General features: G+C 31.6%; 1 protein-coding gene and 1 non-coding gene across 2 annotated transcripts; both read right to left on the bottom strand.

Annotated features, from left to right (window-relative positions):
• Positions 1-757: 757 nt before the first annotated feature.
• On the bottom strand, positions 758-4,980 carry LOC114402232 (eukaryotic translation initiation factor 6-2-like). Its single transcript, XM_028364727.1, has 8 exons — positions 4,854-4,980; positions 4,387-4,433; positions 4,123-4,219; positions 3,907-3,992; positions 2,754-2,798; positions 1,917-2,047; positions 1,285-1,395; positions 758-1,199 (listed from the first exon to the last, which is right to left on the bottom strand). Exons 2-8 carry the CDS (start codon positions 4,394-4,396, stop codon positions 942-944), a joined length of 738 nt encoding a protein of 245 aa, XP_028220528.1. The 5' UTR covers positions 4,397-4,433; positions 4,854-4,980; the 3' UTR covers positions 758-941.
• A 9,673-nt stretch (positions 4,981-14,653) lies between these two features.
• TRNAI-AAU lies at positions 14,654-14,727 on the bottom strand. Its single transcript has one exon. It is a non-coding gene; the product is annotated as a tRNA-Ile (tRNA).
• Positions 14,728-20,288: the final 5,561 nt, after the last annotated feature.

Raw genomic sequence — 20,288 nt, 5'->3', positions numbered from 1 at the left:
TTTCTTGTAAAAGGATAACTTAAGAATAAACTAAGTGTTGATTTTTTTTATTATTTTAATGAAAACCGTTTAATTTTTTTTATTTCTTTAAAACAGAATTAGTGTACAATTTAAATTATCATGTTACTTTGATTCCTTAAAAGTATTGACTAGTTTTTAAAAACTTAATATTTATCGTTAAATTGTTAATAGGTACACCCAACACTTAATGTGAAAAGGCAAAAATACTCTTGTGTATTTTTAAAAATGTTTTTGTGCACCCACAAGTTGATCCGCATATGCAATGAGTTTGATCCACATAGATTTTAGTTGATCCGCAAGCTTCTTACGGATCAAGTTGATCCGCAAGTGACTTACGGATCAACTTGATCCGTAAAAAGCTTGCGAATTAACTTGATCCACAAGTTGATTTTGATTTTTAAGACTTACGGATTAAGTTGATCCGTAAGTCTTTTACAAATCAACTTGATCCATAAGCTTCTTACAGATCAAGTTGATTTGTAAGTTGATTTTTAAGACTTATGGATCAAGTTGATCGTGAGTCTTTTACGAATCAACTTGATCCATAAAGGGAGAAAGAAGACAGGAATAATTTGGCCATTTTCAAAGAATGCTGGGTGCACCTAACAACACTCTAATAATAATGATGCCGCACAAGTAAGTGGTGCACGGTGCACATAGCCCCCGTTATTAAATATTAACTTTTCAAAAGATAAAACAAAAAAAATACAAATTTACGAAGCAAAGTGAGTCCATGTAACGTAAAAGCATCCATATCTTTGATTGAAATAAAAGATGACATACAATTAATGGAAACCATGATTCTTGATTGAAATAAACATTCATATTTTAGATGATAAAACTATCACAAACTGTTCACCGGGAAAAACTGACACAAAACTGGAATATCTTAGCAACAAGCAGTAGAACATGAGCAATATTTAGACATAAGTATCAATGAGTGATTTCCTCATCTCATCGACAATGGCGCTGGGTTGGGCTTCTCTCAGCTTGAAAACACTCTCAATCACAGAGAGCTCTGTTGCTGTGGTGTCTGAACCACAAAATGCTGTCCAATCATTTACCGTCATCCCAGCAGCTATTACTTCGCTACCACGATTGACAGTCCCGGCAACCAAAGGAACCTGAAGAAGTGTAGAAAGTTCATCCAAGTCTTCGATGGAAGTATGAGGGTGGACCTGCACAATGTGTATGCTTACAAATATAGTACACATATTTTGAAATCATGATATTCAAGAGGATTACATCATGTCTTGTACTTACCAAACCACCTCTGTTGGAGAATACACAGTAACTGCCCACAAGAATATTACCGGCAACTGTCTGCCTGAAAACTTCTACTCCCAGAACATCTGCAATCATCTCCTCAGTTTCCTGAACAAAAATTTCACAATGAATAATAATAAAGCAAGACAGAATCATCGGATTAGAGTGGTCAAGTTACCTACTCTTACCACATGTGCCAGCAAACTTTTCAATGCAAATTTGTCTATGCTTTTTTTAAAAAACTATTTGCAGTTTTCATTAGTTGTGATCATAACCTAAAAATTTAGGATTTAGCTCCCTGATAAAGTAGAAAGTCAGTGAAGTTAAAATGCAGGGGTGCATCCACCCCTCGATTTAAAGTGGCTAAGTTAACATGACACTTTAATTCTCAAGGGTATATACATACTTTCTCGCATTATACACTTTCTTACTTTTAGAGCAGTCAAATTCAAAAATTTAAATGATCATTCAGAATGACAAGCAAATATGTGACATGTTGGCCATGTCTTTACTCAGCACCCATGTCCAACATGCAAACATAATTGTCTCCATATCAAATTTCAATCCTAAATTAGTATAAAGAGATTAGCATGTGAAAGAAAAGGCTATAATTTATAACAAGACAATACCTTGTCAAGATCAGTGTGTGTGAGGGCCACATGGTCATTACATGCTATACAATTTCCCAGAGCGGATAATCTTTCTTCTATACGCTGAACAACAACTTGATCAGGTAGACTGTTTCTCAAATGTTGAAGCTCTTCAGCAATAGCCATGTCAGAAATATCAATACCATAAGTCAGTACAATATCATAACTGGTGCTGAGTTCTATTCAATGTCACCAGTAACAGTTACTTTGCATGAATCAAGAATGAATAGCTTTTAATTCTATACCACTTAAAAATTTGTTTTCGTACTATTGAGGAGGAGGCAAATGAGTAGGATCACATGTATAGCACTTTAAAATACAGTACTGCCAAAAAGTCTTTTTCGAAAAATTAAAAGTTTGATCATTTTATTAAATGAACTTTGAAAACCTAGCATCTATGAGGCAATGATATACTGAAATCAAAGACTATAGGACCAACTTTTGATCACTCTTACTGCCATTACAAAATATGAACGTACTTAGTATGGCATACTGTGGATGAACTGTCAATAAATTACAAACAGAACCTCATATACTAACTGGCTTTTTCCTTTGTCAACTTAAAAGGCATATCTAGTACACAAATGTTTAACCATTTACAATGTCAGAAAATTGAGGTTGGATTAGTTTAACAATGCTATTTAAAAGAAAGGTTGGAGAAATTGGTGACCATTGACCAATAATAATATTTTTTTTTTCTCTAGGAGGTGGTGGTTGGTTGGGTTACAAAGATGTTTTGACAGGAAATAACCTGACATTAACATAGCATCAAACAATACCGTGAATAAAAACAAACAGCAGAATAAAAGGAATCACCTTGGTCTGTGATGGTATGGGGCAAGAGAAGCCCGTTCTTGTTTCCTGCAAACCAATAAATAGGGAAGCTAATTGTGATAGGTCTAAATCTAATAAATGATAAATCAATAAATAAAATATATTGATGTAAGTGTAACTATGGTGGGAATCCCTATCTTGGATTAAAACCCTGGGAGCATTTTCTGTCAATCCAAGGCAACACTTCATACAGCAAACAAATGGACTACATGGAGGGAAGCAGTACACCAGATGGAAGTGCTGGTGGGTAGCCCTAACCTGGACTATCTGACAGCATAGAAATCGGATTATTTTCTTAAATGAACCATTCAATGGAACCAAGATGTTGGAAGATGCAGTGTTCCTAGTATGGTCTTGGCTTAGAGAATTGGAGAAAGGTTTTGTAATGCATTATAATTACTGGTCTAGTAATCTACCAGTAGCTTTTTGTAACTAGGACAGCAAGGCAGGTGTTGGACAGTGTAACAGTACATTTGGCAATCAGCTTGGATCCTAATACCATTGGATCCAGCTGCTACCTAGCACTAATGTTGTATCCCTAGTACCCCTGGTACTTTCAATTATATAAAAACTTCGTACCCCATTGCCCAGAGGCTCTTCGCTATGCGAAGGTATGGGGGAGGGATATTGTACGCAGCCTTACCCTTGCATATGCAAAGAGGCTGTTTCCGGATTCGAACCCATGACCAACAAGTCATCAAGGCACAACTTTACCGCTGCACCAGGGCTCGCCCTCGGTACTTTCAATTATATATATAATATATTTTTGCTGATCAAACAAAAAAAAAGTGTAACTATCTTTTTATTCTTTTACTAAAGGAAGAAAATGCCACTGACAGAAAGAGTGTGTGGAACCATCACTTAAAGGCGATGACAGAGATCCAGTTTGAATAAACTCCTCTAAAAGTACTTATATTAGAAGAAAATAAGAAGTTCAATGAATCAAATTTTGTTTAGAAACTCTCTTGTTTAACTACACAAAAAGCTGAAGTACCTTCTGGGAGAAGTTTGATTCATTTGACCTCTTTTTCTTTTCCTAGAAATGCTTATTGAAAAATTTACCCAAACTAATTTATAGTCCAAGGTAAGGAGTGACACTTATTAAGATTTAACAACTAGGGCTAAAAAACTTTACCAACACAAAGACGACCAACAATACGAGTGCCACCAATGGAGGTCTTGACCACAGGGATAACATCTGCTAACTCAGCCTCAAATGCACTGTATCAAACAACCCACTAATTTATTCATATGGAGAAATGTTATGGCAATTTCCATCCATTTGAAACCAAGCACAAAGAATTTAAATCAACAAGGGAACTATTTTCACTAGTCCAAAATGAATGAGAACCTGTAGAAGTTTTCGGAACCTCCAATAGCAACCAAACAATAGGCATTGGTAAGTTTTGAGAAGACTCCAACTTCACAATTATTCTCAAACTGAAGTCCTGCAGGAAACACATAACCATAGAGTATATTATTTAAAGGAGAAAAAATGTTTTCCACAAAAGAAGAGCGCATAATATATTGGTTATTTTAAATAACCAATACGAACAAATTCCTCAGAAAATGCAGACTAAACAAAAGAGAAAAATGTAAACGTATCATCACTTACTAGTTGCCATGACAGAGATGCCAGAAATCTTTGACCCAAGTAACCAGCTTAATATCGGCATCAAACAAAAGAAAGGAACCATGATTCATATTAGAACAAATTGTAGGAATGATAACTAACACTAAGCACTCAAACGTTAAAGTTGACGATGAGAATCCTGATAATGAAGGGGTTCAGTTTCAAATGAAAAGAAAGCAATTACTAGTATTCTGTCTTACTAAGCTGCAAAATACCCCTTTGATTTTTGCAAGCAACATAGAACAAGTGACCAATCCAACAAGCTACAACTCAAGTAACAAACTTGTATTGGCTATCTAGTTCTAATATACGAATAAGCATCAAGCTTCATGCACATGCAAAAGGTTCAACTCCTCCACCTCATTTCCCAACACTACGACAACAAAAAGATAATAAATTTACATTCAAAATTCAGAAACAGAAAATGGGTATTAGGGTACATTGGTTACCCTGGACAGAAGAAGATCAAAGCGGAAGAGGTCACCGCTCACCGGGTGCACAGCAACACAACAACTAAGTGTAGGGTACCGCCGAACCCAAAGAAGTCAATTTCATAATGCAATTATTAAAAACTTAAATATAAATACTATTGAAAAATGAAAAGGTTCCTTAGAAAAAAAATACGTAAAACCATTGGTTCCCTAACTAGATATTTTATTACGGCCTTCGAATATCGGATTGGTGTAGTATGAAAAAGATAGGATAAGTTCCGAAAAATGAATTGTTGAATGATTAATTATGTGTTTGCAATTTTTAAAAATTTAATTATGGATTTGTGGTGAAATTAGTTTTTTTATTTGTATATATTAATAAAATATAAACTGTCTAAATTACTTTCAGTTTTAGGTAATAGTTTTGATTCTGATTAATTGCATAAAAAATTACATTTGATTAATATATTATCAAAATATTAAATATTTGACAAATACTAACCATTGCTCTTAAATATATGGAATAAAATAAAGCCTATTATAAAAAAAATGCGAATCCCAAACAATTGGAAAGCTAAGCCCACAATTAAAATCTCTCAATGATAAATGGGTGACATTTATATCTTGCACCTCCCTTTCGCATCTGTACCTCCCAAAAGACTCCAACATATAAAAATATCCCTTTATTAGGCACCCCAATCTAGAATGACTATTACAGAATATACAAAATACCTATTATGGAGTAGGTTGCTAAAGTATTTATTCTATTCCGAAATAGTTATTCTAGAATATGAAAAATAATATTCCATAATAGTTATTTCGAAAGAGTATATTATTCAAGAACGACTATTCTAGAATAGGATATGTTTTCGAAATAACTATTTTGGAATATAATTTTTCGTATTTTGGAATAGTTGTTCCAAAATGTAGGTTTTGCTACTCTATAATAACTATTTTGAAATAGGCGGTGATACCCCCTTCCCTTTTTCAAACTCGAACCGTGCTATCGTTCCAAATTGTGCCATTTCTACACCTTCACACTATCGTGCACCATCTTCTCACCAAGCCCAACCACCATCATCACTGTTCTAAGATAATTTTTAAGAACCCCTTTCCTTCATTATTGTCCCTCTCTTAAGTCTATTCTCAACAAGCCCAATCACCACCATCGGCAACTGCAACATCGTCACCAAGAGGACGACAACACCATGTTCATATTAGATGGTAAAAGAGGATGACAATGCAAGAATTGGATGCCTGAACCTTGGGCAACGACATGTTCATTTCCAGAGGAGAGGGTGCTTGGGCGGCATAGGGAAGAGAGAGAGAGAGGAGGTGTTAGGGCCCAGGGTATTTTTGACCATTGAGACTTTTTGGGAGGTGTAGGATACAAATGACTAAATGAGCACATCGTTATGGGGCCATGCAAAATATGATGCCATTTGAAGATGATAAGCATATTCTACCAGTTTGTGAATGTACCCAAGTTCAAGTAATTAAGTTTTTAACTGGAGTTATTTTAGCTAATCACATGTAATTAACCATCCTGATTGTTTTCAAAATTAGCCACAATCAATATCCTTCTCTAGAAATGATTTTACTAATAAGTGTTTTTTTTACCATGGTATTAATACGAAGTATCCATTGTCGGAAGTAATGACTTATCTCCGTTAGAGATCATAATCACATACAAAGTGAATAATCCTCTCCCAACATGATCTATTCTATACTCAAAGTTAAGATTTAAATTTTGAGCGACTTGATTAAGAGATACAAATTATTATCACTTTTATCGACGGTTGTTAATTTGCTAACCGGTGTCTAATAATGAAATTCAAAATAGAAGATTTTTACTGAAAATCAATATATATATATATATATATATATATATATATATATATATATATATATATATATATATATATCAATTTTCAATGAAAATTTTTCATTTTGAATTTTTCATCAGTAGCTAACATTAATTTGTCTTCTATGAACAAATGATGAGAATGACAAGTTGGAAAAAAAGTTCAAAATATCTTAGTTGCTTATTAATCTGAAGCACCTTGCTTCGAGATGCGTGGCTCCGTTTCAAAGTGTGCCTTATTTGTCTCAGCAGGTAGATGACAATTTCAAGTCTCAGTTCACATACAACAGTTCTAACTTTTAAAGAATGCATATAATTATGAACGTTGTATTTGATAATTTTTAGTTACAAAGATTCAGCAAAAAAAGAAATAAACTAGTTACAAAGATAAACTCTGCCATAATACTTAATTCAAAGCAGTAGCTTACTTTTGAAACAGCCAGATATCATCTGATTCAAAGTAAACTTTGCTTAACATCCTTTTTAACTATAAACAAATGCAGGGCTAGCTAGCTAGCTTCCCAGATAGGTACCAATTCGCAGGTAACATCATACACAAAACACCAGCAGATCAATTGGTAATGTTGTTCCCTTCTCAGGCATTTGCATTAGGGTGAAAGCTCAAGGAAGCAGTTTAAAAGATTGGGTTTGGTTATAAATGTTACAAAAAATGTTGCTGACATCAAATGACATATTTATAAAGTAGTAATTGCAATATTGCTGAGAGATACACACTAATTCTGAATCAATTTTTTCTCTCTAGTACGTACCGACACTAACTTGAGCTTCAAAGTGAGTTTAAACAAACAAATTGAACCAAAATTTAATATGTAATTATACACAACTCGAGTCGAGAAGTTACATATCAAAAAGCGAAATAATCATCTCAACACTTGTTAGTTTATAAAGTGATCTAGAATAACTTTTTTTACATTGTTCTTTTCATTCAAGTAGGTTCATAAATTGTTGTTGTAAAGTTGATAGTGTTTTAATAGTGTATATGCTAACCTTATATCAGAGAAACTATGAAAGCTTAATTCAACTTATAGTTATTTTGAATTTTAGTAACCATTGAGCGCTAGCATAGATCAGGTAAATGATGTGGTGCATTATTAATTGTCATTAATGAGCCAAATTAAATTTTTTCACATACATGCATCATCCCGTTAGTACCAATTCATAATTTTTTTTGTACGTATTGTTGTACAATAGATCCATTGAATCAATTGGAATTTTAATAGTATTAGCATATATACACTTGTTCGATTACAATATTCTAAGTTGCAATAATGACTTACACTTATTGAAAATTGTTAATCTCTTCATAATTATTGTTGATTTTATTCTCTATAGTTTTTAAATTTATCCTTTTTACTTCCTATAATTAATAAATAAATTTTTTAGTTCATTAATTTTACATTTTAATTTTTAAAAAATCTTTATTATCAAAATTCTTTAATTAATAGAGTTAAAATTTTTTAACGATAAATACCTTTAGAGAATTAAAATATAAACTTAGTAACTAAAAAATTATTTATTAAAGTTTATGGATTAAAAAATCCCCTTAGACTAAAACAATAAATTTAAAACTATAAAATTTAAATGAGTAATTAATTTTTTTTATTGTAAAAAATCTCCATGTTGGAAAATTTCCATATACGGTCAAAGCTGGATATTCCATCAAGATACAAGTAAAAGGGAATGTAAAGTGTTTTAAGAAAACCTTGTACCCCCAAAAGAAAATTGTTAATTAATGAAAGTTCATTCAACTGGCAAAAGATTAATTGAATCACTCGTTTTTTGATGTGTAGGTTTGGCTCTCGTTTTTTATTTTTTATTAACTTGTGATATATGATATATTATTCATAATGAGCTTATCCTCACTATAATTTTTATAATAAAAATAAAAAACTTGATTAAGCAACAAAGAGAAATTATATATAGAATTAGTAGGAATCTTGCACCAGCTGCTATGCACATGTGTGTTGTTCTGCAAGGCACGAAAGCAAAACTGAAACAAAAGGTTACAGGATTGGTGTTCAGAAGATTTGCCAATAGTTGTATATATCATGCAGATGGATTTTCGGATCTTAATTCAGATCCAAAATGTTGAGAATCTATTTTTAAAATTCATATGCATGCATTAGTCCCTTGTAAAGGCTGTTGTACAAATTGTTGTACTTCGAAGACCTTGTAGCTTCAATTATATGATACATTGATACTGATATGGAACGGGTTTGTTCGCTTTTTATTACTCCTAGCTACTTGTCACTACACACATTAATTATGCATAAGGATTTCCTTCAACATCTTTCGCTAATTGTTTCAGTTTTCTTGCTTTTTATTTTTCTAAAAAAAGAAAGCACCGACCTTTTGTTTTACATTTATTGATTTTTATAATCTCGTGCAAATATATGTTCATGATCAATTGTGAAAGTGCCTTGCATATGTTGTTCTAGATTTCGATAGTTTTGTTTGTAAATAAGACAATTTACACTTAAGGTTTTATTTAATTTGTTTCACAAGAAGAAGAGAACCGATTGAAGAGGGAAGAAAAAACCCAAACATTTTAATTACTTGTTCCTCCATTAATTTGGTGAAAGGAGACGACGGAAAGAACGAGATCTGCAAGTGATGAGCTTTTGACACATTTTCAGGTTTCGACCACCTTTAGACGAAAAAGAAATTAGGGAAAGATGTATTTTTTTTTATATATAAAGACATACATAATTTTCTTAACATTATCCCGTTTTACTTTTTATTTAGGACATTTATCTTAGTTTACATAGTTTTTTTTTTTTTTTTTTACTTTCTACACAACCAAATAAGAGAAAAAAAATCTCTTTTTTTTCCTCCTACCAAACCACCTAAAGCTTATTTACAGTAATTTTTTTGGTGTAATTTTTATGGGCATTTCCAATAACCAATTTTTAATTTTTTATCAACTCTGAATATTCCCTCAAGATTATACATAAAATATAGGTCAATCTCAAACGTGGCCAACAGAGAGACAATCTAAACAAATGTTAGATTCGTGGTGCATGCCGTGTGAGATGTGATGTGGAGGGTTCCAGACTTCCAGTAGTGACATCGTTTGAGTGAGTAGCCCTTGTTGTTAACAACCAACTTCGTGAAACTACGTCCAACTTTTTAGGGTTGATTTCATTATCGAAATCTTATCTTATTATTTTTTTTAAAACCTTAATATTTGTATAAAAAATATTCAAAAAATTATTTTATTTGGCATCACTGTGAATCCATAATTAATTAAGATTTTAAGTTTTGATTTTTAAATTCACTTACATTTTAAAAAGCACCTTTATATTCGTGATCATCCTTGCAGCATATAGTATGACTTTATTATCCATATATAAATCTCTTTCTTAAAGACTGAGTCCATTATATGTCTTAACCAAATTCTGCAAACTGGATCCTTCAGCTATTTATTAATATTCATCTGTACTGAAAGTTTGTTATGCGCCTACCATTCTGAAAGTATATTCTATGCGGCTCAACGTATTCCTCTAGAATTCAGTGAGTTAACTCAGCAAGTCATTGTAGATCCAAGTTTCTAATTATTTGAAGATAATGCAGTCGCTATACATATGAAAGATATTTTTAGTTGAAGATCTTTAATATATATGAGCCATTTGATGTTAAGTTACTTTTTTTTAATGAAGAAATTATATCAAGTTACTTGAGATATATTTGAATAAAATTATAGTTGGTATTGGAATACAAAGGTTATGTGTATTTATAGGATATATCTGTCAAGGGCACATGTTATAGAATAAATTTAACTCATTATATAAATTTTAATCAATTAATTATTTAAAGAAAGATATTAAATATTTTTAAAATATTTAATATATCTATTTTATTTTTAACATATATCCTATAAATACAGATGCCTACGTTGCCTTGCCCCAACTAATAATACTCTTTTTTTATTATTATTATTACAAAAATGATATTTGAATCCTTATAGTTTACATCTTGAGAAAGAAAGAGAAAAAATAAATTAAGAATATATATATATATATATATAAGTATAAGGGGTGATATAACGTGACAAAAGTGAAAAAACAGAGACAAATAAGAAAATATAATAGAATATTTATATCAAATATAAGAAATTATTAAATGATTTAAATTCACATGTTTGTTTGGATAAAAAAATTAATTAATAAGACTCAATTATATCATGTCATATATAGAGATGAGAAATATTATTTCTATAATAATTCATATAATAATTTTTATAATTAAGAGAAAAAAGAAGAAAAAAGAATATGAAATATAATAAACAAAATAATAGGGAAAAATAAATAAAAAAATACTATTTATTATGTAAGTTGTTATATTTTTCTTTTATCGATCAAAGATAAATATCAAGAATATATAAATAATGTTTCAATCATTTGAGTTAGACTCTTACTTTTATCTATAAAAAATAAATATTAATAATGTACAATATTTCATCATTTAACCATTTGAATGAGACTGATAATATTAGGAGGATATATAATAGTCAGATATGACAGTAATAATTTGTTGCCGGTTGGTTTAATTAGTTTGTGTATAAGCTTACTCTTATTGTTATTATATATGGTGCAAGAGTGTGTCCCAATAATTGGAAGCAATCCCACATTAGTGAAGCCAGTTGGGTCCATCACACTCAACAGTGCAGTACGCACTCTCACTACAGCTAGCTCACTTCCAACACACCACGGTTGTCATCCAATTATTTGTTTCACCGCAAATTAAAAAGAGAATTTCAGTGACCCCTTCTACGGCATCCAAGCTATAAACTTCTATTAACTTTGGTCCCTACCTTTACCCTTTTTCTACATACCAATTGCAGCCAGAAGCCACCTTATGAGTGTCATACATATTTTATCACATTTGTATATATTCCAAGTAATATTGACACATGTCCTTTTAGATATGCCTTTCTTCTCTCTATAAATATATGACACCACATTATCAATTGGTCAAGTTATATACATGCATCCGTGTACCTTAAATTAACACATTGCCCAGCAAATTAAGCAAAGCAAGTCTATACAATATTGTAACACACCAATTATGAGAGCACCAACCATCCTAAGGAGCCTCCCCATGCGGCAGCTTCAGCCAAGAGCACCGGCGGTGGTGTCCCCTTTGCCGGAGAAAAGCCGATTCGACTGGGAACTCACGGCGGAGCTCGATACCCTCCGATCACAGGGCGAATTAGGGTTGGCTCAGTTGCTTGATGCTGCCATCACCACACAGAAAATTGCCTCAGATTCTCTTGTGAACGTTTCATACAAAGACTATGCCGATCGTGGTGCTGTTGATAAGTACCTCGAAGACAACGTTGAGATGCTTGATGCGTGCAATTATTTAATGGACAAAATGGATCACATCAACAAGTACGTGGACTCATTGAGAGTGGTTGTGCATTTGGTTGATAAGGGTGGTGGTGCTGCAAAGCCTATAACTCGTGCTTTGGAGCTTTTGGAGTCATGTCAAAGCATGGAAAAGAGATGCAAATCAATGGAGAACTTCTACCGTGGCTCTTGTTTGAAGAAAATGTTGCGGCAAAAGCTGTGTCATGAAACTGAACTCAGTGAGGTTATGTGTGGCTCTAAGGCCATGGCCTTGTTGTGTTGTAGGTTTCTTGAGCTTGGTCTATCGTTTGATCCAAAACGTGGATTGCCCTTGATGAAATTTTCTCAGCATATGATGAGTTCTTCTTGGTTGAGATTGTTGCAGGAGTTGGTAAATCAGGCTGAGAAGAAAAAGGTGCAGAGAAGGAGATGTTGGTCATCTTTGTTGATGCAGACAGTGGCTGCAGCTAGAGAATTGAAGGAGCAGATGAAGGGAAAAAGGGAAAAGGAGATGAAGTATTCTGTTGAGAGACTAAAGATATGTTGCAGGGAACTGGAGCATGGGGTTGAGATTGTTGAGGAAAGAGTGAAAATTTTGTATAAAAGTTTGATTGATTTTAGGATGACTTTGTTGGGGATTCTTTCCCAGCCTACTACAGTGTTTAGATCTGATTAGAAATGCTAACTCACTTCTGGAATGATGATGCCACTTTGCTGCTGACAGTTAGATTGATTTATCTGATATATGTATTCACAATGTAATTAATTAATATATCTCTACAATTTATTGGTTTTATCTATAGTTGTGTTTTCTTTTACTTTTTGAGATGATCCATCTCCTTAATGTATACAGCTACTTATTATATGTATTAGATGGAGATGACGTGGTTAATGCTATATAAACCTGTATTATATTTTTTTTTGCCAAATTTAGAATGTTTAAACCCAATTAGTTTTTAATTACACGCTTGATTAATCATTAACTACCGGTAGTGTTAATGACTCTTAACCCATCGATCATATAACCAAAACCTTAGAGCATAGAATTACTTAACTCATTTTTATAGTAGGTCATACAATTGATGTTGCATAAGATTTAAGAATTTTAACCATTTTCTCTCCAATGGGTGCATTCTCCTAATGAACTTAAAATGAGTTCTACAATTATCTCATAATTCTTTTTTTTACAACATCTCATAATTCTTAAGAACTGTTAAAAATTGTTGTTTATAAGCAACTGTTCTTATATAATAGTTGTCATATCAATTATTCCAATAATAAAGTTGCATGAGAATTCACCAAAAAAAAAGTTGCAATTGACTCTAAGATTCTCATAAGCAATTTTTATTAGAGACACTCTTATATATATTACTATAATTAAGTGAATGACCATATATATACCCCATGTTAGAACTAACATTTGAAATTCAAATGTGAGAGAGTTGCAGGTTATTAATTAAAAACAAATTACATTAATAAGAAATGAACTGATACGGATTATATAAGTAAAAGAATTTATACTTAATAAGAAATGAACATGTACGGATTATACAAGTAAAAGAATTTATAACTTAATGCTAGATTTATGATTTGAAATTAAAACATGGTGTTAAGCTAATTGGGTGTTACTTGTGTAGTTCATTGAATCTAAACCTTTTTAGTGTTTTACATTTTCCAACCGTAAACCATATGTACTTAATTGAAAAGAATATAGGAAAATGAAAGATGTCAAATAGAGAAGGAAAACAATTATAAAAAGAGGGGACAAAATCCCCTTTTGTATAGAAGCGACAAAACTATTTTTTCTTCTCCTTTCACTCATTTATAGGTGTTAAGTGATTGATTGATATTCATCATTTTGGTTAGAGGGACAGAAACTCCAACTAAGCAACTATTCTACATGAAAAGGAGACGCCAAGTCGCCAATATATATGTTCCTAGATTTGATTGGTTAATTGAACTTCATAAGATTCTTGTAAAGTTCAATTTGTTCGAATTGAAGAGTACTACTCAAAATGTGAATATATATATACATCCATCTAAATATAAATAAATTATTAAAATTGAAGCCGCTTAATTTGTGCATTTGTCTGTTGCTTGGTGAGTGATGAAATAAAGTTTATTCTTCCTTTCATTACCACAAAAGAAATAACGAATGAGACAAGATACAAACAGTCATGGTTCTTTTAAGAAAAGTTTTAACTTATCAAAGCATATATCCCTTGAGAGAATTAAAGACATTCGTTCCATATGAAGTCCACATGGACCCATATTCCCAATGAATGTGATTGCTAGAGAGTGGAGCATCCATTGTGAGTTGTGACCACACTGCAGCGAGAGGGAAATTAATGAACTTTTAAGCATATATATCCTGGAATCAGGTTCACTGACTGCTACAACTAAGTGCTGTCAAAACTGCGTATAGATTCCTTAAATTTGTGTGGAAAAGAGTTGTATAATTGTTATGAAGTAGTTTCGGGAAATACATAACTTCGTAATTTCTAGAATCCTTGAGGGGAAAAATTGAGCGCGTGAGCTAATAAGCACATCATACCTTTAAAAGGAGAAAAATCAAACAAAAATGGCCCATGCAGGTCTCGAACCTGCGACCTTCGCGTTATTAGCACGACGCTCTAACCAACTGAGCTAATAGGCCAATTTATGATTAAATTAGAAAATTTTAATAAAGTAATATGTAAAGATTTCGAGAATAAGACCCCACATGGAAGCTCTTGTAATGCAGCTCCGAAAAAGAATTTCTTAGACTAGTTTTTTTTAGACTTTTTGTCGCTACAGCACCACTCGACCATTTTCATGTAAATTTTCTTTCAGTTACTCATTGTAGTAAAGGCATTTAGATTTATTCTTTTTCTGTACAAAATGTTTGGAGGTTGTATATAAATATATTATCTTTCACTATATTGGCACTGGCTAAATTGGTTAAAAATCATATTTTCATAGTTGTCTGCCACCTTTGTGATTACCATATTCATCATGTAATCTCATGTTTGGGTACACCTTTGGGAAACAAATTCACATGAAGCTGTGACATGTTTGGCAATTTTAGAACAAAAGGGATATTGTATCATAATATCCGAGAAAATAATGATTTAGCATGAGGCGATACTTATGGTTATTACGGTGGTTTTGGTAAGATTAGTGGCACTTGAGAGTGCAATCTTTATGTATGTTTTCTTGCCGATGCCAGACTGAGGAATAAAAAAACTTAAGTTTCTCATGGTCAACGTAGAACAATTGCACACAGGGAAACATTTATGCTGTGATATACACGTACGTCAAAATAAAAGTAAAACTATTCATTTAAAATTACATAAATGGGTATGATAAACTGAAAGCATCAAATTTTCTTTCACAACGTAGTAATTTCTATTGTCACAATTACAATTTGAAAGAAAAAATAACAATTGTCAGCAAAAGAAATAAACTTTGCAAATGAATATGAAACATAAAATGTTTTGTATTTGTAAAACCTCTCATGGGTACAACCGTCTCCGCAGTTGCTCCAAAAGTTTTGCCTAGGAATGTTTACATGTATTACTGCCCTCGAGGTGTTTCAATTGCACTTTTACTTCCCGCTCACCAAGTACCATCCAAGGGATCCTTGATTTGTTTTCATACTCAAAGTGCTTTAAGTTGTATGCTTTTGTTGGTCGAGCCATCTAACAAAAATTTATAAGATGGGATAAAAGGGAAAACAAATAATATATAATATTGTTAATACTGGCAAAACAGTGGTACCATTCATTCCAACTTTCTAGCCCAGAAAATAACCCGGAAGTTCTAAACTGAATAAGGGCATATAATTTTTTTTGTGGAAATTAGAAACAAAAGTTTTATCAAAATTTCCACACCAAAACAGCAAAATTAATTGTAGGTGAAAGTCAGTCAAAACTCTGCTGCAAACATCTCTAGTGATGAGATGCATCCTCCCTGGGTTCAAAAATTGGGCTGGTTCAGATTCATTGTAAAAAAAGATGAGGTTAAATTTAGCAAAGTGAATCAACTGCAGCTGCAATGTTATTTACATTAATTTCCACAAATGTCTACTCATCCAACGCATAAGGAAAATTATCTATATCTAGCCTGTATGCAAATAGTGTTTTCTATTTTGAGCCTTTTATTACTCAATAGTCAAAAAGCATGGTAAGTTAACTAAATTTTGTAGCAAAATCGGTGTTGAGATGGGATCTGATATCCAGAAAAATCAAAGAATATTTATTTTTTTGACATAAACAACTAACATAGTTATCAAACATTATGATCACCTGGTTCTGATCCTTCTGACGTTGCTCCATTATTTCAAAAACTCTCTCTATTCCCAGACTTACACCAACTGCTGTAAATTTCTTTGAACCAAACATCTCTATCAGGTTATCATATCGGCCACCAGTAGCAATTGAACCAACCTGTGTAAAAACCATAAATCAATCCCTAATTATAAGCAGAAGATTTCGATAAAAACTATGAAAATGAAACAGACAGAAAAGAGTATATGCACAAATATGTCTATCATAAACCTACAAAGAGGTAAGCCACTTTCAAGATTCATGGATTTTCGATATACTTTTTCATATATCGTCCATAGGTTTCTTGAATAAGAATTAGATTTTAATTATAAATGGTATTGCAGGGACTAAAACGGGTTTTTTTAAGTATAGGGACTTATAGGAAAAGTCTTTATAACTATAGAAACTAAGTGAGTAATTAAACCTAAAAATTATTACAGAAAAATAATGAGAAAATCAAGTTGATCTCCATCTCACCCCATGATTTCAAATTAAATTTGGTGCTGATCAACTGAACTTTATATACAATAAAATATGAGCTGAACTTGTGATGATACTGTTACAGCCATCCAAAAAGGACTTCTTTGCATTATGTTATTCATTCAGTACCCAGACAGAGGAAAGGAAGTTTCACCATTGCATATCCAACATAACATGTTTCCAAACATAAGAAGTAAATTATGCATGATATGCCAAACAAAAAAAAAAGTGTTACTAAAGTTTTGGTGATGCAGGAAGCTGTAACATCCCGAAGCCATCAGCTTGATGAAAAGATTTCCTTAAATTGCTTGTCATTTCTGTGTTCTTTATTTAAAAAGGTGTTTGGTTATTTGACTTGGACTTTTGGACAACCAAGTTGCCAAAGTTTAACTAGCAATCTCATGTAAGTAATATCAAGCCATCAAAGAACACAATTATTGATGCAGCACTACTCTGTGGGTTATGTGATGCCTAGGTGGTTGAAGTGAACATTATCATCTCAAAAGCACTCTCGAATCTCTCTGTATACCTGCAACATACCCCTCTCGAAAAATACATATATAGGTTGAAATCCACATAGAAGTCAACAAAAATATTGCCCCAGAAAAAATGAAACTTTAGTCTGTCCAGATTTAAATCCTATAGCATAAAATAGATTCACCCAAGAAACTATAAAATCTGAAATCCCAAATTAGCAGGTAATCTTTAAGGATCCCAAATAGCCTAGAATTTGACCTTAAAACCATTGTCTTGCCTAATAAGCATCTTGTCCTTTCAAACCACTAACAATGTTTCAATCCACTATCTTCCAATCCAAATTCATCCTGTAAGTTAATTTCTCGGACTAAACAAATCTACAGTGTTCTATTGTCTGGTTATGATTTAGATTTAAATTTTAACAATAAAATTGAAAAAAGATCTTTCATATAATTCAGCTCTTTTTAACCTATTTAAAAAGAGTGTTAAAGCTTCTCCTTTGTTTAACAAGAGAGGGGGGAAAAAAAGAACCATTATCCTTCAGTTCATTTCATTGTGTATTTAGACTACCACATTTAAAAGCATTAGCTTTCATCGTAATTCTTTCCAAAAGTCAAGTTCAAAACAGCATAGTAGCCACTGCTCAAATAAGCATCAGTTGGGCATTCCCTTCCAAAAATTCCCCCAAGACTCAATCTCAGATCATCGCTCCCTATGGACTCCAAATTATTTCGACCACGAGCATAACTACACTCACCAAGTCCTCGCAGCGCTGCCACCAACGGCAAAAGTACAGTACACACACCAAACTCATCTCCCTCCAATTCATTCAACTCAACCCTCACCACAGAGTGCACCAATTTCACATGCTCCCTCATAGTCCCATGAACATTCAAAATTCTACAAACCAACGAAACCTTCTCCATTCCCACCAAGTTGGATCCTTTAAGCAGAAACTTCATATCACCGGCAACTCTTACATAGTAAATTAGAATAAGGATAAATAGTCACTTTTGTCTTTGAACGTGTAATTCGATCACAAATATATATAAAAGATGAAAATATAAAATTTAATTCCCGTGTAAAAGTGCAATAGATTTATCTGGCCGTTAATTTTTATCCGTCATCGTTAATAGAATAACTTATATGACACAGAAGGACGTAGTTATCAATGATGCCAACGTGGTATCTCTAGAAGATCGAATTGACATATTTATCATATAATATTTTCTTAACTTTTCGTCTTTCCACTTGAATGGGTAAATAGTCACTTTTATCCCCTGAACGTGTAATTCGCTGACAAATAATAAATACGTTCTTAAAAGATAAAAATACAAAATTTAATCCCCGAAAGTATAAAAAATGTAACAAATATATCCTGTTGTTAAATTTCGTTGTCATTGTTAATAAAATAGTCAAGATTCGAACAAGTGAAATATGTGATATATTTATCTCTTATTTATAGTAGATTGTGACTAATTATTATAATTTGAAAAAATTTGTATTAATTGGTACTGTTACAATGTTTATTTTAGTAAATCAATAGAAACATACTGATATTTAGGTCTAATAAAAAATTATTGACATCATCCAATAATAATAACTTATTGATATTTTGGTTCAAGGGAACATACTGACATTTAGATAAAAAAAAAATTATTGACATTTTTCTCCAATAAAAAAAATATTGACATTTTTTTCCAACAAAAAAATTATTAACATTTATGTTTTTACTGACATTTTTGTCCAATCTAGTCAACATAGTCACATTGATAATTATTTGAGTGACAAATTCATTCCTCTGTGTCACATAGACTATTTTAGTAAGGTGAAAAACAAAAGTTAAAGAGAGAATATTTACCCTTAGAATAATAAGAAAAAACACCTTTGCATACCTAACTGCTTTTTCCTCTTTTTTAACTCTATAATATATATATCTATAACAATCAATAAAGAAAATATCTCATTTAAAAATTATTTTTAATTTTTATTCTTACATAGATATTTTTATCTCTTAATTATTTTTGAAATTTCTTATTATTATCTTTCAAGTCCAACCATAATAAAATGATATAAATTAAAAAAAATACAAAAAAAAATTAAATTTCACTTTTTATTTAATCAGGCATAACTATCCATAATCTTTGATTCTCAAGTATCCTCAATTCTGCAACCTACTTGATATTTCAATTGTCTTCATTGATGTTATTCTCTCTTGTTCTCATTCCCAATTTCTTTTTAACTTTTGTAATTTTCATTTCACACCATAAACTACCTATGCAATTATTGCACAATTGACATTTTTGAACTGATCCACTTCATATTGGATCCGATGTAACTTCGGTTGTTTGATGGATCATAAAATAGGTGTTTGGTATAGTTTTTTTTTCTAGTGTTATTATATTACCTACATCCTTATTTTTTTTTTTCAATTTCTTAACTATATATTTTCTTAGTGTATGGTATAATCCTCACATATCTTTCCGTGTATATATTTTTAATGTTTTTTCAAGATTTTCTTATACATCAATTTCATCCTTTGTTATTATCAATCTTAAAATATTCTTAATTACACAACAAACAATGATGATCTTATATCCCTTGCGTATTATCACAAGTCCATTACAAAATGCATACACACTATTTGTTGACCGGGAGTAAATTTGCATTATTAAAATATTATATTTTAATTTTATTTATTATTTTCATTTACTGAAATTAAAAATTAAATTTCACTTTTTAGAATTTTAAAATCTTATTTGATAATTAAAATAAAACATATTTAAATTTTATAAATCTATCATTTTGTTAATTAAATTTGTTCATTTTTAAAATTATAAAAATAATTATTTTCAAAAAAGGAAAAATAAATTCTCTAAGTTTATTTAATTATTTTTTTAGATTTAAATTATTTTTATTTATAAATATTATATTCGCACAGAAATTGTTGTTA

This window comes from Glycine soja, chromosome 20 (genome assembly GCF_004193775.1).
Source record: "Glycine soja cultivar W05 chromosome 20, ASM419377v2, whole genome shotgun sequence".
Lineage (NCBI taxonomy): Eukaryota > Viridiplantae > Streptophyta > Magnoliopsida > Fabales > Fabaceae > Glycine > Glycine soja.
Note: the sequence above shows the minus strand (reverse complement) of the source record. Positions and strands in the feature narration are given on the sequence as shown.

Coding starts and splice junctions, on each gene's coding strand:
- LOC114402232 (XM_028364727.1), bottom strand. Junction 2,799..3,906: donor TGTTGGTCGTCTTTGTGTTG/GTAAAGTTTTTT, acceptor ATTGGTTTGCAG/GAAACAAGAACGGGCTTCTC. Junction 1,200..1,284: donor TCTCCAACAGAGGTGGTTTG/GTAAGTACAAGA, acceptor CACATTGTGCAG/GTCCACCCTCATACTTCCAT.